At 47.6% G+C, this 26415-nt stretch overlaps 1 protein-coding gene and 2 non-coding genes across 7 annotated transcripts; 1 reads left to right on the forward strand and 2 right to left on the reverse strand.

Moving 5' to 3' along the window:
- The first annotated feature begins 428 nt into the window (after window positions 1–428).
- On the forward strand, window positions 429–26415 carry SIRT4 (sirtuin 4). 5 transcript variants are annotated; one of them, XR_008650176.2, is made up of 5 exons: window positions 429–629; window positions 11735–12232; window positions 20295–20589; window positions 20723–20935; window positions 26032–26415. XR_008650176.2 is itself a non-coding variant. In XM_055237788.2 (4 exons), exons 1-4 carry the CDS (start codon window positions 460–462, stop codon window positions 20873–20875), a joined length of 1116 nt encoding a protein of 371 aa, XP_055093763.1. In that variant the 5' UTR covers window positions 429–459; the 3' UTR covers window positions 20876–21087. The 5 variants fall into 5 exon arrangements, 2 of the variants coding, with proteins under 2 accessions (XP_055093763.1, XP_063470785.1); XR_008650175.2 differs by lacking the exon at window positions 26032–26415 and adding an exon at window positions 21215–22410; XR_010114973.1 differs by lacking the exons at window positions 429–629; window positions 26032–26415 and adding exons at window positions 9945–9990; window positions 21215–22410.
- LOC129461402 (U4 spliceosomal RNA) lies at window positions 432–572 on the reverse strand. The gene has a single exon (XR_008650535.1). It is a non-coding gene; the product is annotated as a U4 spliceosomal RNA (small nuclear RNA).
- LOC129461295 (U6 spliceosomal RNA) lies at window positions 21076–21179 on the reverse strand. The gene has a single exon (XR_008650453.1). It is a non-coding gene; the product is annotated as a U6 spliceosomal RNA (small nuclear RNA).

The following is a 26415-nucleotide window of genomic DNA, read 5'->3' on the forward strand; positions in this document are numbered from 1 at the left end:
TCCTAAAAACGAAAAAAAAAAATTGGGGTGCGGTGGGCAGGTACCCGTAATCCCAGCTAGTCGGGAGGCTGAGGCACGAGAACCGCTTGAACCCGGTCAGCAGAGAGAGCCAAGATCGCGCCAGTGCACTCCAGCCTGAGCGACAGTCACACTTCGTCTTAAAAACAAAATAGAGCTAGAGAAAGAAAAACATACCAACCCAACTCGCAGAAAACTTCAATACTACCCTGAACTTACCTTAAAAGAGATCACGGAAGGCGCAAACCGAGAAATAAGTAACAACTGCATTTGATATATACGGAACTTACGGGTAAGTACTTCTCACCTGAAGCATCAACCAGCAAATACTTTGTACATCTCCTTAAATGAATAAAATGCATATGGGACTCACGAAACACACTACCTCTGTTCTTCAGTACCAGAAAGTTCAGTCTCCGTAGAGACTGTCAAAAATTGCCAATGCCGACTATATTGCAAGTCGTCACGGCGGGGTATTGGGAAAAGTTTTCAATTAGCAATAATCGCGCCTCGGATAGACCTCATTGGCTACGATACTGCCACTGCGCAAAGCTAACAAGCTACGCCCCCTGCTCATCACTCCCAATAAGCCAGCTTCCTATTACGCAAAGGTGAGTTTAGGGACTGTGGAAAAATCTTCACTTATTGCTTGTTTGAAAATTATGCAATCATAGAAAGATGTTTCTGAGCCACGTAGGTGGTTTCTGCATATTGTTGCTGATTTACTTAGCTAGGTTTCTGTTGATATGAAGCAAAGCATTATGGGAGGAACATGCTAATAGACTTAATTCAGAGACTGCAAGGGGCTTTTGAGAGAAAAGAGATCTAAATCAGGGTTCTGTTCACTTGGCTCCAGATTCAGTGTAACTGACTTCTCCAAAGACGATTATTGTTTTGTCTTTTTTCTTTTTCAGACTTTTTTTTAATTGTGCCAAAGTTTACATAAAATTTACCATTTTAACCTTAAGTATACATTCACTGGCATAGAATATGTTCACATTGTTGTGCAACCATCATCACTACTTACCTCCAGAACTTTATCTTTCATGCCCAAGAGTGGAAACTGAGACTCTGTACCCATTAAACCCTTACTCCCTGCTCCCTTCTCCTCCAGCCCGTGGCAACCTCTTTTCTACTTTCTATCTCTATGACTTTGTGAGTACTTTATATATATAAATGGAATCATACAATATTTGCCCTTTGGGGTGAGTCTTATTTCATTCAGAATAATGTTTTTAAGGTTCATCCATGTTGTAGTATGTATCAGGAAATCATTAATTTTTATGGCTGACTAATATTTCATTGTATGAGATGTTGTTTATCCTTTTTTTTTTTTTTGAGATGGAGTTTTTGCTCTTGTTGCCCAGGCTGGAGTGCAGTGGCATGATCTCGGCTCATTGCAACCTCTGCCTCCCAGATTCAAGCGATTCTCCTGCCTCAGCCTCCCAAGTAGCTGGGATTACAGATGCATGCCACCACTCTTTGTACTTTTAGTAGAGACAGGATTTCACCATGTTGGCCAGGCTGGTCTCAAACTCCTGACCTCACGTGATCTGCCCACCTCGGCCTCCCAAAGTGCTGGAATTACAGGTGTGAGCCACCTCACCCAGCCCATTTATTCTTGTTTTTTTTTTGAGACGAAGTTTTGCTTTTGTTGCCCAGGCTGGAGTGCAATGGCGAGATCAACCTCCGCCTCCCGGGTTCAAGGGATTCTCCTGCCTCAGCCTTCCAAGGAGCTGGGATCATTTTTAGTAGAGATAGGGTTTCACCATGTTGATCAGGCTGGTCTTGAACTCCTGACCTCAGGTGATCCACCCGCCTCGGTTTCCCAAAGTACTGGGATTACAGCCGTGAGCCACCGCACCTGGTCTTATTCATTCTTTTTTTGAGACAGCTTTTGGATCTGTCGCCCAGGCTGGAATGCAGTGGCGTGATCTCAGCTCACTTCAACCTCTGCTTCCAGGCCTCAAGTGATCCTCCTCCCACTTTAGCTGGATAATTTTTGTATTTTTCGTACAGACAGGATCTCACCATGTTGCCCAGGCTGGTCTCGAACTCCTGGGCTCAAGTGATCCTCCCATCTTGGCCTCCCAAAGTGCTAGGACTATAGGCCTGAGCTGTTGCCCAGGCCAACTGCTTATCCTTTTTTTTTTTTTTTTTTTTTTTTTTTGAGAGAGAGTCTCGCTCTGTTGCCCAAGCTGGAGTGCAGTGGCTCAATCTCGGCTCATGCAACCTCCGCCTCCCGGGTTCAAGCAATTCTTCTCTCTCAGCCTCCCAAGTAACTGGGATTACAGGTGCGTGCCACCAATCCTGGCTAATTTTTGTATTTTTAGTAGAGACAGGGTTTCACCACGTTGGCCAGGCTGGTCTCAAGCTCCTGACCTCAAGTGACCCGCCTGCCTCAGCCCCCCAAAGTGCTGAGCCACTGCACCCAGCCTATCCATTTATTTTTAGATGGACATTGCTGGTTTCCACCTTTTATCTATGGGAATAATGCTGCTATTGGTGTGCAAATATCAGCTTAAGTTCCTATTTTCCTTTTTTTTTTTTTTTTGAGACTGAGTTTCGCTCTTGTTGCCCAGTCTGGACTGCAATGGCGCGATCTCGGCTCACTGCAACCTCTGCCTCCTGGGTTCAAGTGATTCTCCTGCTTCAGCCTCCCAAGTAGCTGAGATTACAGGTATGCGCCACCATGCCCGGCTAATTATATATATATATAATTTTTTTTTTTTTTTAGTAGAGATGGGGTTTCTCCATGTTGGTCAGGCTGGTCTTGAACTCCTGACCTCAAGTGATCTGCCTGCCTTGGCCTCCCAAAGTGCTGGGATTACAGATGTGAGCCACTGCGCCCGGCCCCTGTTTTTTATTCTTTGGTGTACATACCTAGAAGTAAAATTGCTGGATCATATGTTAATTCAAAAGGGTTTTCTTTGGACACCTTAATTCAAAAAGAGGCTGAAATAATAAGGATTTATTTCCACAGAAATGTTCACAGTATCTAAAATTTGGAGCAACTTTCACTCTCACTGCCTGTTTTCCTTCAGGATGTAGAAAGCTGTTAGAAACCTACATCTGGTCTCGGTGTGGTGGCTCGAGCCTGTAATCCCAACACTTTGGGAGGCCAAGGCGGGTGGATCACCTGAGGTCAGGAGTTCAAGACCAGCCTGGCAACATGGTGACATTCCCCCACTGTAAATACAAAATACAAAAATGCAAAATTACAAAAACACAAAATACAAAAATTAACCGGGTATGGTGGTGCTTGCCTGTAATCCCAGCTACTAGGGGGGCTGAGGCAGGAGGATCACTTGAACCTGGGAGGTAGAGGTTGCAGCAAGCTGAGATCATGCCACTGTAATCCAGCCTGGGTGACAGAGCGAGACTCCGTCTCAAAAAAAAAAAGGCCGGGCGCGGTGGCTCACACTTGTAATCCCAGCACTTAGGGAGGCCGAGGTGGGCGGATCACGAGGTCAGGAGATCGAGACCACGGTGAAACCCCGTCTCTACTAAAAATACAAAAAAAATTAGCCGGGCGTGGTGGCGGGCGCCTGTAGTCCCAGCTACTCGGAGAGGCTGAGGCAGGAGAATGGCGTGAACCCGGGAGGCGGAGCTTGCAGTGAGCCGAGATTGCGCCACTGCACTCCAGCCTGGGCGACAGAGCGAGACTCCGTCTCAAAAAAAAAAAAAAAAAAGAAAGAAAGAAAGCAACATTTCCTCCAACATTTTATTTTTATTTTTATTTTTTTGAGACGGAGTCTTGCTCTTTCGCCCAGGCTGGAGTGCAGTGGCGCAATCTCGGCTCACTGCAAGCTCCGCATCCCGGGATCACGCCATTCTCCTGCCTCAGCCTCTCCGAGTAGCTGGGACTACAGGCGCCCGCCACCACGCCCGGCTAATTTTTTGTATTTTCTTAGTAGAGACGGGGTTTCCCCGTGGTCTCGATCTCCTGACCTTGTGATCCGCCCGCCTCGGCCTCCCAAAGTGCTGGGATTACAAGCGTGAGCCACCGCGCCCGGGTATTATAAAAAATTGTAAACACGAAAAGTTCAAAGAATTCCTCAGTGAACATTCATGTACTCATCATCCGTATACAAAAATGAGATTTTTTTTTTTTGAGACAGAGTCTCGCTCTGTCGCCGGGCTGGAGTGCAATGGTGCGATCTCGGCTCACTGCAAGCTCCGCCTCCCGGGTTGCCATTCTCCTGCCTCAGCCTCCGGAGTAGCTGGGACTACAGGCGCCCGCCACCACGGCCGTCTAATTTTTTCTATTTTTAATAGAGACGGGGTTTCACCGTGTTAGCCAGGATGGTCAAAAATGGCATTTTTAAAAGGCCTGTTTGATGCTGATGTGTTGTGTGATTATTTCTATCTTGTTTTTTTTTCTTTTTTTTTTTTGAGACGTTCTCAGTCGCTTACGTTAGAGCACAGTTAGAGTCGCGGCTCACTGCAGCCTAAATCTCCTGGGCTCAAGCGATCTTCCACCTCAGCCTCCCGGGTAGCTGGGACTACAGGCACATACCACCATGCCCAGCTAATTTTTCTGTATTTTTTGTAGATAACAGCGTTTCACCATGTTGCCCAAGCTGGTCTCCAACTCCTGGGCTCAAGTGATCCGCCCGCCTCGGCCTCCCCAAGGGGTGGGATTACAGGCGTGAGCCACTGCAGCCGACGACTTATTTAAGTCACTGGATACTGATTTTCCCTACACCAGCTAGGGTAGGGAAAATCAGTAGAAAAAAAAGAAAAGACTAGCAATGTGGTGAATTTAGATTATTTTACTTTGATCATCCAGTCAAGGATTTAGTCATTAATTCTGGGTGGGGTGGAGTTGTGAGAAAAACACTAGGCCAGGCACGGTGGCTCACTCCTCTAATCCCAGCACTTTGGGAGGCTGAGGCGGGTGGATCACAAGGTCAGGAGTTCAGGACCAGCCTGGCCAAGACGGTGAAACCTCGTCTCTACTAAAAATACAAAAATTAGCTGGGCATGGTGGCGGGCGCCTATAATCCCAGCTACTCAGGAGGCTGACATAGGAGAATCGCTTGAACCCGGGAGGCAGAGATTGCAGTGAGCCTAGATTGTGCCACTGCACTCCAGCCTGGGTGACAGAGCGAGACTCCATCTCAAAATAAATAAATACATAAATACATAAATAAAATAAAATAAATAAATAATGGGGCTGGGCGTGGTGGTTCACGCCTGTAATAAAAAAAAAAAAAAAAAGAGAGAGAGCAAGAAAAAGACTAAAGCCCTAATCCTAATGCCATGAGGGTATCAAAGGACCTTCCTAGCCCTTGAGAATTCTAGAATGGGTGGCCCATTACACTCTCTCAGTAGCTATCAAGTGAAATTGTGTGTTTCACCAGCTGACTTGGATGACAAAAAAAAAAAAGAAATGGAAACAAAAAAAACATACAACAATTAAAAAAAAAAAAAGAAAAAACAAAACAAAACAAAAAAGACTTGGATAACTTCACCTTCCAGGGATGATTTTCCAGCACTATGAGAAAAATTGAAAACTCAGCTAACTTTTCCTCAGAGCATGAGATTTTTGGGGGCCTAGAAGCACAATAGAATTCTCAACCAATCTCTATTAGTGATGATCATTCCACTTGGAGAACTGAAAAAATAACCTAGGTTTGAACTTTTTCATAGTAAAATTGGTGGGTGGGGAAGGAGAATGTCACTGTTTTCACATGTTTTAAAGTTATGATCAAATACCCAGAAAATGTGTGCAGAAAATGTGCTGGATTATAATTTTTAAATTTTGGGGGGGATTATAATTTTTTTGACAACGAAAATTTCAGTCTAGCTTCTGGTTCTTTCTTTCAGCAGATGTGGTCAGGTTAACTAATGCAGAAAGGGCTGTCAGTGGCTGGAGTGCAGTCAGAGGATCATGGCTCACTGCAGCCTTGAAAAAAAAAAGGGGGTGGCCGGGCGCAGTGGCTCACACCTGTAAATCCCAGCTACTGGGGAGGCTGAGGAAGGAGAATCACTTGAACCCCGGAAGCAGAGGTTGCAGTGAGCCAAGATGGCGCCATTGCACTCCAGCCTGGGCAACAGGAGTGAAACTCCATCTCAAAAAAACAAAAAAAAAAAAAAAAAAAAAGGAGGGGGGCTGTCATATGAGTTTCCCCGCCTAGTAGATCCTACAGCTACTGACTTTCGCTGTTGCTGGAGCTACTACTCCCTGTCCACTAAAGAAAAAAGAATCGGCCAGGCGCAGTAGCTCACGCCCGTAATCACAACACTTTGGAAAGCCTAGAGCCCAGGAGTTCGAGACCAGCCTGGGCAACGTGGTAAAACCCCGTCTCTACAAAAAAATACAAAAATTAGCTGGGCGTGGTGGCCCACCTGTAGTCCCAGCTACTCAGGAGGCTGAGGTGGGAGGATGGTTTGAGTCCAAGAGGTTGAGGCTGTAGTGAGCAGTGATGGTGCCACTGCATTCCCGCCTGGGTGAAAGAGTGAGACCATGTCCCCAAAATAAAAACATAAGCTTTTAAGTAACTAAAGTGGCGGGGGCGCAGTGGCTCATGCCTGTAATTCCAGCACTTTGGGAGGCTGAGGCGGGCGGATCACGAGGTCAGGAGATAGAGACCATTCTGGCTAACACAGTGAAACCCTGTCTCTACTAAAAAAAATACAAAAAATTAGCCAGGCGTGATGGCGGACGCCTGTAGTCGGGAGGCTGAGGCAGGAGGATGGCGTGAATCCGGGAGGCAGAGCTTGCAGTGAGCGGAGATCGCGCCACTGCACTCCAGCCTGGGCGACAGAGCGACACTCCACCACAAAAATACATAAATAAATAAATAATACTACTACTACTAATAATAAAAGTGGCAGGGTGCAGTGGCTCACTCCTGTAATCCTAGCACTTTAGGAGACTAAGGCAGGTGGGTCACCTGAGTTCAGGAGTTCAAAACCAGCCTGGCCAACATGACGAAACCCCATCTCTACTAAAAATACAAAAATTAGCCAGGCGCAGGGGCGGGCGCCTGTAATCCCAGCTACTCTGGAGGCCGAGGCGGAAGATCACTTCAGCCGGGAAGGCAGAGGCTTTAGTGAGCAAAGACTGCGCCACTGCACTCCAGCCTGGGCAACAGAGCCAGATTCTCTCAAAATAAATAAATTAATTAATTAATTAAAGTTAGTTTTACTTACAAGTCTTACTGAGGATTATAGACCGAGGGCTATAGCGTGGGAGCAGTTCCATCAGACTGGTCCAACACAGAATTTCAGCCTACTCATATACGAGTGGTGAGTGTTCGGTGCCTGCGAAATCACATTAAACTTGCTTGAAAGTTACATTAAAGCACAATCATATCAAAGTTTGGGTGCAAGAGTATATCTGGTTATGGATTACAGAGGTATCATCACTAACCCCATCAGACATTATCTTGTGCAGGAAAAGGCAAGGACTGGAGTCATTTATCTTTTAATGAATATAGTGACTTGAAAGAGACATGGAGGGCTGTGTGCTCTATTCTGTTTTGTCTTCAAAGCATCTTTCTGGAGAGCTGCATGTTGTCACAGAGCCAGGGGCTTCATGAAACGATGCTGGCAAGTCGAAATAAGCAGGCCCGGCATGGTGGCTCACACCTGTAATCCCAGCACTTTGGGAGGCCAAGGCAAGAGCTTTCCTTGAGTTCAGGAGTTTGAGACCAGCCTGAGCAACAGTGAAATCGTGTCTCAACAAAAATAAAAAATAACAAAATTTAGCTGGGCGTGGTGGTGGAGGCCTGTGATCTCAGCTACTCTAGAGGATGAGGTTGGAGGACCCCTTGGGCCTGGGAAGTAGAAACTGCAGTGAGCTGTGATGTCACAACTGCACTCCAGCCTGGGTGACAGAACGAGACCCTGTCTCAAAAAAACAAAAACAAAAACAAAAAAAAACCAGAAATGAGCAAACTACTAAATGGTCATTTTGCCAATATTACCTCCAAAGATACAATGATAGAACCAAAAACCTAAAAACTCTTTCTCAAGCTTCCATATTACTTCTCTGCACTTCAGTTCATCTTTATTTATTATTATTATTTTTTAAAGAGATGGGATCTCACTTTGTCACCCAGGCTGAAGTGCAGTGGCACAATTATGACTCACTGCAGCCTCAATCTCCTGGGCTCAAAGTGATCCTCCCATCTGAACCTCCTGAGCAGCTGGGACTAGAGGCACACACCACCACACCTGGCTAATTTTATTTATTTTTTGTAGTGATTGGGTCTCACTATGTTGCCCAAGCTGGTCTTGAACTTTTGGGCTCAAGTGATCCTCCTGCCTTGGCCTCCCAAAGTGTTGGTATTACAGGTGGGAACCACTGCACTCAGCCCATTCCCTTCTTAAAACGGGGGAAGGGAATCCTTAGGTGGTCTTCAAGGTCCCTGCTAGCTGCCCACCTTTATGTCCAAAGACACTTACAAATTTATTGATTTAGGTGATGCTGTAGAGCAGCAGTTCTGGTTGTCTACACATTAGGAACAATTAGGAAATGTGTAGATCAGAATCACCGGGAGTGAGACACAGGCATTGTGTTGATTAACTTAATAAAAAAAACAAGATGATAAATAAAATTGGAGAAGCCAAGCAGGTTAAGTACATTAGTCCATGTATAATATATTTGGCTTCATATTAACTGTAAAAACATCACTTTTGGCTGGGCGCGGTGGCTTACACCTGTAATCCCAGCACTTTGGGAGGCTAGGGTGGGCAGATCACGAGGTCAGGAGATCGAGACCATCCTGGCTGAAACCTTGTCTCTACTAAAAATAAAAAAATTAGCCGGGCATAGTGGCACGCGCCTGTAATCCCTGCTACTCAGGAGGCTGAGGCAGGAGAATCGCTTGAACCCGGGAGGCAGAGGTTGCAGTGAGCCGAGATGGCACCATTGCACTCCAGCCTGGGCAACAGACCGAGACTCTATCTCAAAAACAAACAACAACAACAAAAAAAAACTATCACTTTTTCAGATATGTATAAACACATTTCTTCACAAGTTCAAGGTATTTTACCAATAGCAAATAACTTGATACTGTCGCTGTGAATGAAAAGGATCACAAACTCTGATGTTTAGAATGAGTCAAATCTAGGCCGGGAACAGTGGCTCAGGCCTGTAATCCCAGCACTTTGGGGGGCCGAGGTTGGCGGATCACCTGAGGTCGGGAGTTCCAGACCAGCCTGGATCACTTGAGCTCAGGAGTTCGAGACCAGCCTGGCCAACATGGTGAAACACTGTCTCTACTAAAAATACAAAAACTTAAAAAAACGTCAAATCTAGATCCATGATTAATGACGTGCTCATTTCACATTGCATGTTTGTATCAAAACATCTCATGTGGGTAAAGCACAGATAGGCACAGAGAAAAGAAAGAAGGCAAAAAATAAGAGAAAAGATGGCCAGGCGCGGTGGCTCACGCCTATAATCCCAGCACTTTGGGAGGTCAAGGCATGCGGATCACCTGAGGTTAGGAGTTCAAGACGAGCCTGGCCAACATGGCGAAAACCCTGTCTCTACTAAAAATACAAAAATAATCCCAGCTACTCGGGAGGCTGAGGCAGGAGAATCGGTTGAACCTGGGAGGGGGAGGTTGCAGTGAGCCGAGATGGTGCCACTGAGCTCCAGCCTGGAGTTTCTTCAAACAAACAAAAAAAAACTCCGTCTCAAAAAAAAAAAAGAAAAAAAATCTTATGTACACCATAAATATATATACCTACTAAGTGCCCACAGAAATTGAAAACAAACAAACAAAAAATCCATGATTAAAAGCTTTTATATTAACAGAGGACCTCTGGTCAGAAAGAGCCGACAGGGGGCGTTCCTGGATGATCTGGGGCCGTCAATTGCGAGACGCGGAGGATTGTGGGACTTGTAGTTTTTCTCACATCATTTACGCTTTCTGGACTACATGTCCCAAGATGCAAATGTAATCAGACGGTCTCACTGTGGGGTGTGAAGTGTCCGTAGAGCTGTGAGAAGTAAGTGTGTTCTGTGTGTGCTGCGGGTTTCTAGAAGTTGTGGATTTCTTGTGAGGGATTCTATTTCTCCTCTTTGCCCTTGGTGGGACCTGGAAGAGAACAGTTGTTCCACTGATGCACGTTTTCAGCGGGAGTTTCCCTGACCCTTTGGTCTCGGGAAACCGGACTGTGTGTTTGTTCAGCTGTTCACGTGTTGCTGTGGAATGTCAAGGAGAAAGCGGGGTCCTGATCTCAGCTGTGGAAAGCCAAACATAAAATAATGTTTACAAACGGGGTGCATGTCACTAGAGGATTTATGCATTATATCAAATAATATGTCAAAGTTTTTTTTTTTTTTTGAGATGGAGTCTTGCTTCTTCGCCCAGGCTGGAGTGCAATGGCGCGATCTCGGCTCACTGTAACCTCCGCCTCCCGGGTTCAAGCAATTCTCCTGCCTCAGCCTCCCCAGTAGCTGGGATTACGGGCACGTGCCACCACGCCCGGCTAATTTTTTTTGTATTTTTAGTAGAGACGGGGTTTCACCATGTTGGCCAGGCATGTCTCGAACTCCTGATCTCAAGTGATCTGCCTGCCTCGGCCTCCCAAAGTGCTGGGATTTCAGACGTGAGCCACCGCACCCGGCCCTCTATTGTTACAGCTAGAAAAGCTGAGGGGCAGGGGTCTTGTCTCTTTGATGTGTCCAAGTAGCAGAGCTTGCAGAGGAGGGTAAACTAAGGGGGAAATGAAAAAATAAAAGGAATGCATGTGTGTGCTTAATTACATGAACAAAATCAAACAAAACCTGACTTATTAGGGCCAGACTCGGAGGCTCACACCTGTAATCCCAGCACGTTGGGAGGCTGAGGTGGGCGGATCACTAGAGCTCAGGAGTTCGAGACCAGCCTGTCCAACATGGTGAAACCCCGTCTCTACTAAAAATACAATAATTAGCCGGACACGGTGGCACTTACCTGTATTCCCAGCTATTCTGGAGGCTGAGGCAGGAGAATGACTTGAACCCGGGAGGCCGAGGTTACAGTGAGCCAAGATCATGCCACTGCACTCCAGCCTGGGTGACAGAGTGAGATGCTGCCTCAAAAAAGAATGAATGGGGCCGGGTGTGGTGGCTCTGTAATCCCAGCACTTTGGGAGGCCGAGGCAGGCAGATCACCTGAGGTCAGGAGTTCGAGACCAGCCTGGTCAACATGGTGAAAGTCCGTCTCTACTAAAATACAAAAAAATTAGATGGGGATGGCCGGGCGCGGTGGCTCACGCTTGTAATCCCAGCACTTTGGGAGGCCGAGGCGGGCGGATCATGAGGTCGGGAGATCGAGACCACGGTGAAACCCCGTCTCTACTAAAAATACAAAAAATTAGCCGGGCGTGGTGGCGGGCGCCTGTAGTCCCAGCTACTTGGAGAGGCTGAGGCAGGAGAATGGCGTGAACCCGGGAGGCGGAGCTTGCAGTGAGCTGAGATTGCGCCACTGCACTCCAGCCTGGGTGACAGAGCAAGACTCCATCTCAAAAAAAAGAAAAAAAAAATTAGATGGGTGTGGTGGCGCATGACTGTAATCCCGCTATTTGGGAGGCTGAGGCAGGAGAATCGCTTGAACCCAGGAGGCGGAGGTTGCAGTGAGCTGAGATTGCGCCACGGTACTCTAGCCTGGGAAACAGAGGGAGACTCTGTCTCAAAAAACAAAACAAAACAAAACAAATTAGAAAAAAAAACACCCCAGTTTCTCACATGAGGTTTCTTTTTCTCTAGAATGAAGATGAGCTTTGGGTTGACTTTCAGATCAGCAAAAGGCCGTTGGATCGCAAACCCCAGCCAGCCGTGCTCCAAAGCCTCCGTTGAGTTATTTGTGCCAGCAAGTCCTCCTTTGGACCCTGAGAAGGTCAAAGAGTTACAGCGCTTCATCACCCTTTCCAAGAGACTCCTTGTGATGACTGGGGCAGGAATCTCCACCGAGTCGGGGATACCAGACTACAGGTCAGAAAAAGTGGGGCTTTATGCCCGCACTGACCGCAGGCCCATCCAGCATGGCGATTTTGTCCGGAGTGCCCCAATCCGCCAGCGGTACTGGGCGAGAAACTTCGTAGGCTGGCCTCAATTCTCCTCCCACCAGCCTAACCCTGCACACTGGGCTTTGAGCACCTGGGAGAAACTTGGAAAGCTGTACTGGTTGGTGACCCAAAATGTGGACGCCTTGCACACCAAGGCCGGGAGTCGGCGCCTGACAGAGCTCCACGGATGCATGCACAGGTGCAGGAGGTGTACACGGTTTGAACGCAAACCCATGTGTTGTTTTGGGAGAGTAGGGACCTTGGCTATCTTGATCACCGCAGTCTTAGACTTTGAGAAAAGGATTTCAGAGCGAGTTGTTTATTTTGCAGTTGATTCCAGTAAATTCATTGACGGAGCGAGGATGTAAAACAGGAAAGAGAGGAAAGCCAAGAAAGGGTGTGTTAATGAGTGGGTTACTGCTTTAGGCACTGGGGTTCAGTCCTGTGAGGCGCCCTCCAACTGTCTAGGACATGCCTGAGGATTGTCTCAATGAAACTTGAGGACTGGGGCCAGGTGCAGTGGCTCACGCCTGTAATCCCAGCACTTTGCGAGGCCGAGGCAGGCAGATCACGTGAGTTCAGGAGTTTGAGACCAGCCTGGCCAACATCGTGAAACCCTATTTCTACTACAAATACAAAAATTAGCCAGTTGTGGTGGCACATGCCTGTAATCCCAGCTACTTCGGAGGCTGAGGCAGGAAAATCTCTTGGGAGGCAGAGGTTGCTGCAGTGAGCCGAGACTGCACCACTGTACTCCAGCCTGGGCAACAGAGCATGACTCCATCTCAAAAAAAAAGAAAAAAAAAGTTGAGGACGGTGCACAATGGCTCATGCCTGTAATCCTAGCACTTTGGAAGGCTGAGGCAGGAAGACTGCTTGAGGCCAACAGTTCAGGACAAACCTGGCCAACACAGTCAGACTCTGTTTCTATATAAAGTAAATTATATATATATGTATATATATATATGTGTGTGTGTGTGTGTATATGTGTGTGTGTGTATATATATATATATATATTTTTTTTTTTTAAAGAAAGTTGAGGCCGGATGTGGTGGCTCACGCCTGTAATCCCAGCACTTTGGGAGGCTGAGGCAGTCGGATTACCTGAGGTCAGGAGTTCAAGACCAATCTGGTCAACATTGTGAAACCCCGTCTCTACTAAAAATACAAAAATTTGTTGGACGTGGTGGCACACACCTGTAATTCCAGCTACTCAGGAGGCTGAGGCAGGAGAATCGCTTGAACCTGGGAGATGGAGGTTGCAGTGAGCTGAGACCATGAGCTGAGATCATGCCACCACACCCTAGCCTGGGCGACAGAGCAAAACTCCGTCTCAAAAAAAAAGAAAGTTGAGCAAGCTAGGGTGATTTTTTTCTTTTTTCTTTTATTTTCTTTTGTGTTTGTGCGTACACGTGTGTGTGTGTGTGTGTGTGTGTGTGTGTGTGTGTATGACAGGCTCTCACTCTGTCACACAGACTGGGATGCAGTGGTGTGATTATAGCTCACTACAGCCTCAATCTCTTGAGCTCAAGTGATCCTTTCACCCCAGCCTCCTAAGTAGCTGGGACTACAGGCAAACGCCACCATGCCCAGCTAATTTTTAATTTAATTTTTATTTTTTGTAGAGACAAAGTCTTACTATGTTGCCCAGGCTGGTCTCGAACTCCTGGGCTCATGTGATCCTCCTGCCTTGGCATCTCAAAGTGCTGGGATGACAAGTGTGAGCCACTGTGCTTGGCCTTGAAGCTAGGGTATTTATTCACCATCTTTCATCCCTCGTGGGTCCAGGATCACTCTAGGGGAATTAATTCCCTAACATTTTGACTCTGCTCCTCCCAAGGAGGCTTCCATGGGCAGAGAACATCCGAGGCAAGAGAGACACAGGAAACTGCTTGTAAGAAAATTGTGTGCACCAGGGTGTTGTGGTTCATATCTGTCATCCCAGCAATTCAGGAGGCCGAGGCAGGAGGATTGCTTGCGGCCAGGAGATCAAGACCAGCCTGGGTAACACAACCAGACTCCGTCTCTACAAAAAAATTTTTTAAGAAAGGAAATTGGCCGGGTGTGGTGGCTCGCACCTGTAATCCCAGCACTTTGGGAGGCTGAGTTGGGCGGATCACCTGAGGTCAGGAGTTCGAGACCACCTGACCAACATGGAGAAACCCCGTCTCTACTAAAAATACAAAATTAGCCGGGCGTGGTGGTGCATGCTTGTAATCCCAGCTACTCAGGAGGCTGAGACAGGAGAATAGCTTGAACCCGAGAGATGGAGGTTGCGGTGAGCCAAGATTGTGCCATTGCACTCCAGCCTGCAGCCTGGGCAACAAGAGCAAAACTCCATCAAAGACAAAAAAACAGAGAAAGGAAACGGACGGGTGTGGTGGCTCATGCCTGTAATCCCAGCACTTTGGGAGGCAGAGGCAAGCAGATCACTTGAGGTCAGGAGTTCAAGACCATCCTGGCCCACATGGTGAAACCCCATCTCTACTAAAAATACAAAAAATTACCTGGGCGTAGTGGCGCACGCCTGTAGTCTCAGCTATTTGGGAGGCTGAGGCACGAGAATCGCCTGAACCTGGGAGGCAGAGGTTGCAGTGAGCCAAGATTGTGCCACTGCACTCCAGCCTGGACAACAGAGTAAGACTCTATCTCAATAAAAAACAAAAAGAAAGGAAACTGTTCGAACGTGGCCTTTAGCATGTTCTGAGGAAAATATGAGCTGAACACCAATAGCCTGTGCTATAAACTGCTGGGTTTCCAGTGCCTAGGATGCCTAGATACATAGAACATAATGTAGCCGAGCAATAGTCAGAGCTCAATCAATAATGAGGGAACAAATACATGGGAGGGTATCATGCTTATGGGTCTGGCAATAATTGTAGCTCATTGGAGACTTATTTCTTTTTTTTTTTTTTTTTTTTTTTGAGACGGAGTCTCGCTGTGTCACCCAGGCTGGAGTGCAGTGGTGCAATCTCGGCTCACTGCAAGCTCCGCCTCCCAGGTTCATGCCATTCTCCTGCCTCAGCCTTTCCGAATAGCTGGGACTACAGGCGCCCGCCACCACGCCCGGCTAATTTTTTTTTTTTTTTGTATTTTTAATAGAGAAGGGGTTTCACCGTGGTCTCGATCTCCTGACCTCATGATACGCCCGCCTCGGCCTCCCAAAGTGCTGGGATTACAAGCGTGAGCCACCGCGCCCGGCTGGAGACATTTCTTTAAGCCCAGAGAGGCTCCTCTGAGGGCTGAAATCAGTCTGCCAATGGTGAAATATTTACTGGGTGCCTAGAATGTACGGTGTACATACATTACACTATGTAGTATACTAGAACACTAACTACTGTGCTTCTTAGTGGTCAAAACCAAAGTATAGGCTGGGTGCAGTGGCTCACACCTGTAATCCCAGCATTTTGAGAGGCTGAGGGGGGCGGATCACTTGAGCTCAGGCGTTTGAGACCAGACTGGCCAATATGTCGAAACCCAGTCTCTACTAAAAATAAAAGATTGGCTGGGCGTGGTGATGGGCGCCTGTAGTCCCAGCTACTTGGGAGGCTGAGGCAGGAGCATTGCATGAACATGGGTGGCAGAGGTTGCAGTGAGCCAAGATCGTGCCATTGCACTCCAGCCTGGGCGACAGAGGGAGATTGTCTCAAACAAACAAACAAAAACCAAAGTATAAAACATGGCCCACTTTATATGCAAGAACTTTGTAATATTTGGGGAGACACAAAAATAACATAATTGGCCGGGCGCAGTGGCTTATGCCTGTAATCACAGCACTTTGGTAGGCCGAGGCGGGTGGATCACCTGAGGTCAGGAGTTTAAGACCAGCCTGACCAACACGGTGAAACCCTGTCTCTACTAAAAATACAAAATTAGCCAGGCATGGTGGTGCATGCCTATAATCCCAGCTACTCAGGAGGCTGAGACAGGAGAATCGTTTGAACCCGGGAGGCAGAGGTTGTAATGAGCCGAAATTGCACCATTGCACTCCAGCCTGGGCAACAAGAACGAAACTCCTCCTCAAAAAACAAACAAGCAAACAAAGAAAAACACATAATTAATGATAAATGACAACGCATGATTGTTAAATTGTGTGGTTCTTGATTTATATGCTGTGCATGTTCAAATAAACATTTAGTAAAGTTTGGAATAATCGGTTGAGAAAGCTTTTTTTTTTTTAAAAAAAAAAAACTTTTTAAAAATAGAGACAGGATCTTGCTGTGTTGCCTAGTCTGGTCTCAAACTCCTGAGCTCAAGCCCTCCTCCTGCCTCGGTCTTCCAAAGTGTTGGGATTACAGGTGTGAGCCACCACGCCTGGCCCAAGCTTTTTTTTTTTTTTTTGAAACAGAGTCTTGCTCTTGTTGCCCAGGCTGGAGTGCAGTGGTGCGGTCTCAGCTCACTGCAACCTCTGCCTCCTAGGTTCAAGTGATTCTCCTGCCTCAGCCTCCCGAGTAGTTGGGATTACAGGCCCCTGCCACCACCGTCAGCTAATTTTTTGTATTTTTACTAGAGGTAGGGTTTCACCATGTTGGCCAGGCTGGTCTCGAACTACTGACCTCATGATCCGCCCGCCTCGGCCTCCTGAAGCGCTGGGATTACAGGCGTGAGCCACTGTGCCTGCCCCAAGAAAGCTTTTATGGGTACAGGGGTCTTGAGACTGGCTCAGGTTTGTCTAGGCAAGAGTGGGAAACAGGGCTTTCCAAATGAAGGGAAGTTGTAGATCCCAGAGGAGTCTGGCCTGGCCTCTGTAGAGGTTTGGACCTGGGACTTGCAGAAACCAGATTGTCTGGGAAAGTTAGGCCCAAATCATGGTTACATTTGAAAATCAGGCAGTGCAGTTGGGTCTGTTGTGAGACACCAAAGGGGTTTATTAGTGGTTTCTGAGCAAGAAAGCAACATGATAAAAATAGCATTTGAGGAAGGCTAGACAGGATAAAAAGAGCAGGTCAGGGAGGTCAGCCTGAAGGACCTAGACTAAGGTGGTATCCAGGGAATTTGAGTTAATGATGCTTATGGATTCATTAAAACAATTTTTTTCACCAGGCATTGTGGCTCATGCCTGTCATCTCAGCACTTTGGGATGCCGAAGCGGGCGGATAAGCTGAGGTCGGGAGTCAAGACCAACCTGACCAACGTGGAGAAACCCTGTCTCTACTAAAAGTACAACAACAACAAAAAATTAGCCAGGCATAGTGGCACATGCCTGTAATCCCAGCTACTCGGGAGGCTGAGGCAGGAGAATCGCTTGAACCTGGGAGGTGGAGGTTGCGGTAAGCCAAGACTACGCCATTGCCCTCCAGCCTGGGTGACAAGAGTGAAACTCTGTCTCAAAAAAAACTCACAATTTTTTTCGTGATGAAAATCTGTTTTTTTTAATAATGAAAATTTCAAACATTCACAAAAGTAAACAGAATAGTATAATGAATTCTCATATACCATCACCCAGATTCCAAGGTTTTATCAAGATTTTGTCATGTCTACTTTATCCATTCTCTCTGTCTCTTCTTAAGCATTTTAAAACAATCCAGGACTTCTTGACATTTCACAGGGGCCTTTTTTCTTTTTTTTTTTTGAGATAGAGTCTCACTGTGTCGCCCAGGCTGGAGAGCGGTGGTGCAATCCTGGCTCACTGCAACCTCCACCTCCTGGGTTCAACCGATTCTCCTGCCTCAGCCTCCTGAGTAGCTGGGATTGTAGGCTCCTGCCACCACGCCTGGCTAATTTTTGTGTTTTTGGTAGAGACTGGGTTTCACCATGTTGGCCAGGCTGGTCTCAAACTCCTGACCTCAGGTGATCTGCCTGCCTTGGCCTCCCAAAGTGCTGGGATTACAGGCATGAGCCACTATGCCTGGCTTTTTTTTTTTTTTTTGAGATGAAGTCTTGCTCTGTCACCCAGGCTGGAGTGCAATGGCACGATCTCGGCTCACTGTAACCTCTACCTCCTAGGTTCAAGCAATTCTCCTGTCTTAGCCTCCTGAGTAGCTGGAATTACAGGTGTGCGCCACCACACCCGGCTAATTTTTTTGTATTTTTGTAGAGACAGGGTTTCACCATGTTGGCCAGGCGGGTCTCAAACTCCTGACCTCAAGTGATCCACCCATCCTGGCCTCCCAAATTGCTGGGATTACAGGTGTGAGCCACTGTGCCCGGCCTGGCCTTTTTTTCTTTTTTAGACAGGGTCTGGCTCTGACACCCAGGCTAGAGTGCAATGGTGCCATCATAACTCCCTGTAACCTAGAACTCCTGGGTAATTAGAACTCCAGCTAATTAAAAAATTTTTTTTTGGCCAGGTGTGGTGGCTCACGTCTGTAGTCTCAGCACTTTGGTAGGCCGAGGTGGGCAGATCACAAATTAGCTGGGCGTGGTGGCAGGCGCCTGTAATCCCAGCTGCTCGGGAGGCTGAGGCAGGAGAATCGCTTAAGCCCAGGAGGCGAAGATTGCAGTGAGCCAAGATCGCGCCATTGCACTCCAGCCTGGGCGACAGAGCAAGACCCCGTCTCAAAAAAACAAAAAGACAAGCAAAAAATTTTTTTTTGTAGAGACAGGGTCTTGCTGTCTACCCAGACTGGTCTGGAACTCCTGGGCTCAAGCGATTTTCTCGCTTTACTCTCCCAAAGAGCTGGGATTATAAAGTGTGAGCCAACATACCTGGCCACAGGGGGCCTTTTAAGAGAAGAAAATCAAAATAATCTGATGGCTGACTAAAACTAAAAGGAGAAAAATGAGGCTGGGTGTGGTGGCTCACACCTGTAGTCCCAGCACTTTGGAAGGCTAAGGCAGGAGGATTGCTTGAGCCTAGGAGTTCGAGGCTGCAGTGAGCTATGATCATGCCACTGCACTCCAGGTAAGAGCCACCACGCCTGGCCAAGACCCTGTCTCTTAAAAAAATAAAAAAAATAGGCTGGGCACAGTGGCTCATGCCTGTAATCCCAGCACTTCGGGAGGCCGAGCCGGGCAGATCACCTGAGGTCAGGAGTTTGAGACCAGCCTCAACATGGAGAAACCCCGTGTCTACTAAAAATACAAAACTAGCCGGGCGTGGTGGTGCATGCATGTAATCCCAGCTACTCGTAAGGCTGAGACAGGAGAATTGCTTGAACCTGGGAGATGGAGGTTGTGTTGAGCCAAGATCGCGCCATTGCACTCCAGCCTGGGCAACAAGAGCGAAACTCCGTCTCTAAAAAATAAAATAAAAAAACAAAAACAGACACAAAGTGCTCTCCCTCACTGGCTCAAGCTCTGGTGATTAGAGAGGTGAGAAGGGGAGCCGGGTGCAGTGGCTCACACCTATAATCCCAGCACTTTGGGAGGCCGAGGCAGGCAGATCACCTGAGGTCGGGAGTTTGAGACCAGCCTTACCAACATGGAGAAACACCGTCTCTACTAAAAATACAAAAAAAATTAGTTGGGTGTGGTAGCGCCTGCCTGTAATCCCAGCTACTCAAGAGGCTGAGGCAGGAGAATCGCTTGAGCCCAGGAGGCGGAGGTTGCAGTGAGCCAAGATCATGCCATTGCACTCCAGCCTGGGCAATAAGAGTGAAACTCCCTCTCAAAAAAAAAAAAAAAAAAAAAGGTGAGAAGGGAACCAGGAAACACTGTGTCCTGGAAACCAAGAAGGAGAAGCATTTTAGAGGGAATGGTAATAGACTGTGGCAAATGCAGCAGATGAGCAAGGGAAAGGATAGAGGGAAAAACACAGGTTTGGGCATTAAGGAAATCAGCAGGCAAGGCATTTGCAGTCATGTTAAGGATAAAAGTGAGCTACAGCAGAAGGTTAGGAAGGAGTGTATAGGAAGGAAATAGATGGGCTGGGCACAGTGGCTTACACCTGTAATCCCAGCACTTTGGGAGGCCAAGAAGGGAGGATCACTTGAGGCCAGGAGTTTGAGACCAGCATGGGCAACACAGTGAAACACCGTCTCTACCAAAACTACAAACATTAGCTGGGCGAGGTGGCGCATGTTTGTAGTGTAGTCCCTGCTACTCAGGAGGCTGAGGTGGGAGGATAACCTGAGCCCAGGAGGTTGAGGCTGCAGTGGGCTGAGATCTTGCTACTGCATTCCAGCCTGGGCGACAGCCAGACCCTGTCTCCAAAAATAAAAAAAACAAAATAGAAAGTATGGCTAAAATGGGGTGGGGATGGTGTGTTAGGGAAAGAAAGCAGCGATGGAAGGGCTGAAAATGGTTGGGGATGAAACGTCTCTGACAGCTTTGTGCCTCCCAAGGGCATACTGTTCAGTCGGCGTCTTCCTTGGTTCCAGGGTCCTGTGCTTGGATTGTGGGGAACAGACTCCCCGGAGGGTGCTGCAAGAGCGTTTCCGAGTCCTGAACCCCACCTGGAGTGCTGAGGCCCATGGCCTGGCTCCTGATGGTGACGTCTTTCTCTCAGAGGAGCAAGTCCGGAGCTTTCAGGTCCCAACCTGCGTTCAGTGTGGAGGCCGTCTGAAACCAGATGTCGTTTTCTTCGGGGACACAGTGAACCCTGACAAGGTTGATTTTGTGCACAAGCGTGTAAAAGAAGCCGACTCCCTCTTGGTGGTGGGATCATCCTTGCAGGTATCTGACTTTGCGAGAGTGGTAACCTCCCCTTGTGCGGGATTGGGAGTCCTGGAGAGACCCCCTGTTTGGTTTAACTTTTTCTAGATCTAGAGAACCTAGACATTCTTATGTGTGTCTTTTCCCGGTGCAGGTATACTCCGGTTACAGGTTTATCCTCACTGCCTGGGAGAAGAAGCTCCCGATTGCAATACTGAACATTGGGCCCACACGGTCAGATGACTTGGCGTGTCTGAAACTGAATTCTCGTTGTGGAGAGTTGCTGCCTTTGATAGACCCACGCTGACCACAGCCTGATATTCCAGAACCTGGAACAGGGACTTCCACTTGAATCTTGCTGCTAAAGGTAAATGCCTTCTCAGATGACAGATTCCAGTTCCCATTCGACAGAGTAGGGTGCACTGACAAAGTATAGAAGGTTCTAGGTAACTTAATGTGTGGATATTCTTAATTAAAACTCATTTTTTAAAATAAAAAATTGTTCCGCTTTACATGAAATGCTTCATGAATTTGTGTGTCATCCTTGCACAGGGGTCATGCTAACCTCTGTATCATTCCAATTTTAGTATATGTGCTGCTGAAGAGAGCACTAAAACTAATTTTTTTTTTTCTTTTTTTGAGACAGGATCTGGCTCTGTCACCCAGGCTGAAGTGCAATGGCCTGACCTCAGCTCACTGCAACTTCTGCCTCCCAGGTTCAAGCCAGCCTCCCACCTCTACCTCCCAAGTAGCTAGGACTACAGGCATGCACCACCATACCCAACTAATTGTTTGTATTTTTTGTAGAGACAGGGTCTCACTTTGTCACCCAGGCTGGTCTCGAAGTCCTGAGCTCAAGCCATCCACCCGCCTCAGCCTCCCAAAGTGCTGACATTACAGGCATGAGCTACCACGCCCGGCCAAAACTTTCTTTTTGAGATAGTCTCGCCCTGTTGCCCAGGCTGGAGTGCAGTGGTGTGATCTTGGCTCACTGCATCCTCTGCCTCCTGGATTCAAGTGATTCTCCTGCCTCAGCCTCCCGAGTAGCTGAGGTTACAGGCACGTACCACTACACCTGGCTAATTTTTTATAGTTTTGGTAGAGATGAGGTTTCACCATATTGGCCAAGCTGGTCTCAAACTCCTGACCTCAAGTGATCTGCCTGCCTTGGCCTCCCAAAGTGCTGGGATTACAGGCGTGAACCACCGTGCCTGGGCGTTTTTTTTGTTTTGTTTTGTTTTTGAGATGGAGTCTCTCTCTGTAGCCCAGGCTAGAGTGCAGTGGCATGATCTTGGCTCACTGCAACCTCTGCCTCCTGAGTTTAAGCGATTCTCCTGGCTTAGCCTCCCGAGTAGCTAGGACTACAGGCGCCCACCACCATGCCCGGCTAATTTTTGTATTTTCAGTTCACCATGTTGGCCAGGCTGGCCTTGAACTCCTGGCCTCAGGTGATCCACGTGCCTCAGCCTCCAAAAGTGCTGGGATTACAGGCATGAGCCACCGAGCCCGGCCCCAAAGCTAATTTTTTAAGGTACATTAAGCTGTAGTGTTTGAAATACTATGGTTTTCAAATTCTAGACATGTAGCTCTTTAAGACACTAAATGTTCCAAAATCTGCCATTGCTTTTTCCCCACTTTTAAAAATAGTAATTTTGAAATAATAATTTACACAAAATAAAGCATATTCTTTAAAAGTGTACAATTGACTTATTTTTTGGTGCACTCACAGAGGTGTGCTTTGATCACTCCTATCTAATTCCAGAACATTTTTATCATCCCAAGAAGACATTTTGGGCCCATTAGCAGTCACTTCCTGTTTCCCACCACTGCCATTATCACCTGTTGGCCCCCGGCAACAACTAATCACTCTGTTTCTGCCTATTCTGAACACTTCATACATTTTTTTTCTTTTTTTTTTTTTTTTGAGACAGAGTCTCGCTGTCGCCCAGGCTGGAGTGCAGTGGCGTGATCTCGGCTCACTGCAGGCTCCACCCCCTGGGGTTCACGCCATTCTCCTGCCTCAGCCTCCCAAGTAGCTGGGACTACAGGCGCTCGCCACCTCGCCCGGCTAATTTTTTGTATTTTTAGTAGAGACGGGGTTTCACTGTGTTAGCCAGGATGGTCTCGATCTCCTGACCTCATGATCTGCCCACCTTGGCCTCCCAAAGTGCTGGGATTACAGGCGTGAGCCACCGCACCCAGCCACTTCATACATTTTTTTTGTTTGTTTTGTGTTTTTTTTGAGACTGAGTTTCACTCTTGTTGCCCAGGCTGGAGTGCAATGGCGCGATCTCGGCTCACTGCAACCTCTGCCTCCCGGGTTCAAGCGATTCTCCTGCCTCAGCCTCCCAAGTAGCTGAGACTACAGGCATGTGCCACCACGCCTGGCTAATTTTTGTATTTTTAGTAGAGACAGGGTTTCACCATGTTGGCCAGGGTGGTCTCGAACTCCTGACCTCAAGTGATCCACCCACTTCGGCCTCCCAAAGTGCTGGGATTACAGGCGTGAGCCACCGTGCCCAGTCAGTGGATGGCCTTTTCTTTTTTGAGATGGAGTTTCACTCTTGTCCAGGCTGGAGTGCAATGGCATGATCTCAGCTCACCACATCCTCCACCTCCTGAGCTCAAGCAATTCTCCTGCCTCAGCCTCTTGAGTAGCTGGCATTACAGGCATGCGCCACCACGCCTGGCTAATTTTGTATTTTTAGTAGAGAAGGGGTTTCTCCATGTTGGTCAGTCTGGTCTCGAACTCCCAACCTCAGGTGATCCGCCCGCCTTGGCCTCCCAAAGTGCTGGGATTACAGGCATGAGCCACTGCCCCTGGCCTTTTCCTTTTTGAGACAGTGTCTTACTCTGTCACCCAGGCTGGAGTACAGTGACATAATCTCGGCTCACTGCAACCTCCACCTCCCAGGTGCAAGCGATTCTCCTGTTGAGCCTCCTGAATAGCTGGGATTACAGGCGCCAGCCATCATGCCTGGCTAATTATTTGTATTTTCAGTAAAGATGGGGTTTCATCATGTTGGCCAGGCTGGTCTCGAACTCCCTGACCTCAAGTGATCTGCCCACCTTGGCCTCCAAAGGTGCTGGGATTACAGGCCTGAGCCACTGCACCTGGCCTGACCTTAAAAAAAAAATACACACACACACACACACACACACACACACACATTTATTAAGACAGAGTTTTGCTCTTGTTGCCCAGGCTGGAGTGCAATGACTCGATCTCGGCTCACTGCAACCTCTGCCTCCTGGGTTCAAGCAATTGTCCTGCCTCAGCCTCCTGAAGAGCTGGGATTACAGGCGCCCGCAACCATGTCCGGCTAATTTTTTTGTATTTTTAGTAGAGATGGGGCTTCACCATGTTGGCCAGGTTGGTTTCAAACTCCTGACCTCAGGTGATCCACCTGCCTTGGCCTCCTAAAGTGCTGGGATTACAGGCGTGAGCCACCGCGCCGGCCTTATGCCTTTGTTTCCTTATTTGACAGGCCAGGAGTTCGAGATCAGCCAGGCCAGCATGGTGAAACCCCGTCTCTACTAAAAATAAAAAAAAATTAGCCGGGCGTGGTAGTGGGCACCTGTAATCCCAGCTGCTCAGGAGGCTGAGGCAGGAGAATCGCTTGATCCCAGGAGGTGGAGGTTGCAGTAGCTGAGATGGTGCCATTGCACTCCAGCCTGGGTGACAGAGTGAAACTGTCTCAATAAATAAATAAATACATAAATACAAAACAATTGTCTGAATTGTCTGGCCATAGCGGCACAAACCTGTGGTCCTAACTACTTGGCAAATGATATGGGAGGATCGCTTGAGCCCAGGTGGTCCAGGCTGCAGTCAGCCATGATTGTGCCACTGCACTCCAGCCTGGGTGACACAGATCCTGTCTCAAAAAACTAAATAAAATAAAAATAAAAGATTTTTTTTATTATTTTATTTTGAGATGGAGTCTCGCTCTGTCGCCCAGGCTGGAGTACATTGGTGCGATCTCGGCTCACTGCAACCTCTGCCTCCTGGGTTCAAGTGATTTTCCCGCCTCAGCCTCCAAGCAGCTGGGACTACAGGTGCGTGGCTCCATGCTTGGTTAATTTTTTGTATTTTTAGTAGAGATGGGATTTCACCATGTTAGCCAGGATGGTCTCGATCTCCTGATTTTGTGATCTGCCCACCTCGGCCTCCCAAAGTGCTGGGATTACAGGCGTGAGCCACCGCGCCTGGCCAAAATAAAAGATACTTTTAAGGTTGAGGTGGGAGAATTGCTTGAGCCCAGGAGTTCAAGACCAGCCTAGGCAATATGGGGCGACCCCTATCTCTACAAAAAATATAAAAACTTACCCGGGCATGGTGGCGTGTGCCTATAGTCCCAATTATTTGGGAGGCTGAGACGGGAGGACTGCTTGAGCCCAGGAGGTCGAGGCTGCAGTGAGCCATGGTCCTGCCACTGCACTCTAGCCTGGACAACAGAGTGAGACCTTGACTCAAAAAATAAAATAAATAAATATTGAAATAAAATAAAAGATACTGGCTGGGTCCGGTGGCTCATGCCTGTAATTTCAGCACTTTGGGAGGTTGAGGCAGGAGGATTGCTTGAGCCCAGGAATTTGAAACCAACCCTGGCAACATAGCAAGACTCCTGTGTCTAGGAAAAAAAAAAAAATTAGCCAGGTAAGGTGGCACATACCTGTAGTCCCAGCTACTCAGAAGGCTGAGATGAGAGGATCTCTTAAGCCCATGAGGTTGAGGCTGCAGTGAGTGGTGGTTGTGCCACTGCACTCCAGCCTGGGCAACAGAGCAAGACTGTCTCAAAAAAATAAAATACACTTTAAAACTAGTTTCCTACTACTAGAATAATACATATTTATTGTAGAAAGTTAAATGGTGCGCCGGGCGCAGTGGCTCACGCCTGTAATCCCAGCACTTTGGGAGGCCGAGATGGGCGGATCACGAGGTCAGGAGATCGAGACCATCCTGGCTAACATGGTGAAACCCCGTCTCTACTAAAAATACAAAAGAATTAGCTGGGCGTGCTGGCGGGTGCCTGTAGTCCCAGCTACTGGGGAGGCTGAGACAGGAGAATGGCGTGAACCTGGGAGGCGGAGCTTGCAGTGAGCCGAGATCACGCCACTGCACTCCAGCCTGGGCGAGAGAGCGGGACTCCGTCTCAAAAAAAAAAAAAAAAAAAGAAAGTTAAATGGTGCATAGAAGAAGATAATACAAATTACCCATAATCTTACCACTGAGATAGCTGAAGCTTAACATTCTGGGATAACTAAATGTGTTTTTCTGAAAATTGACTCAAGCTGTGCTTCGTGTTTTATTACATCCTGTTTTCACTTAACAATACATAGTGGTCATCTTTCCATGTCCTAAGCACTATGGTATTGTGACTGATAGGCTGATGTTCACAAGCATTCCCTGGACCCCGCTCTTGGTTTATCTTTGCATTAACTTGTTTCATTTCTTTACAGATCCCTAAGGAGCATCCGTTTTTTCTCAAACTAATCGAAGCTTGCTGAGTGCAGCCTGTAGGGGGCAACAAACCAACATCTCTCTGCCAGCCCATTTCTCAACCCGGCAGCTTTCCCAGTCAACGAGTTAAGGTCTAGGCTGACGAGATTTGCCCCTGAACAAAAAGACTTTTTCAAAGAAGCAGCTGCATTCATTTCCTTTTTATCTCACCTGGTGGGAGAAATGGCCTGGGACATATGGAGGCCAGAGTGGTCTCTGGAGTGCCAACCCAAGGATCTCACTAATTTTGTGGGGTAAGGGTAGAAGGAAATGACTAAACTTATAATCCAAATGGTTAAGTGTCTTTAACTGAACCATTTTGATATAATTTTTGAAAAAAATAA

This window comes from Symphalangus syndactylus, chromosome 13 (assembly GCF_028878055.3).
Source record: "Symphalangus syndactylus isolate Jambi chromosome 13, NHGRI_mSymSyn1-v2.1_pri, whole genome shotgun sequence".
In the NCBI taxonomy this organism is placed as follows: Eukaryota; Metazoa; Chordata; class Mammalia; order Primates; family Hylobatidae; genus Symphalangus; species Symphalangus syndactylus.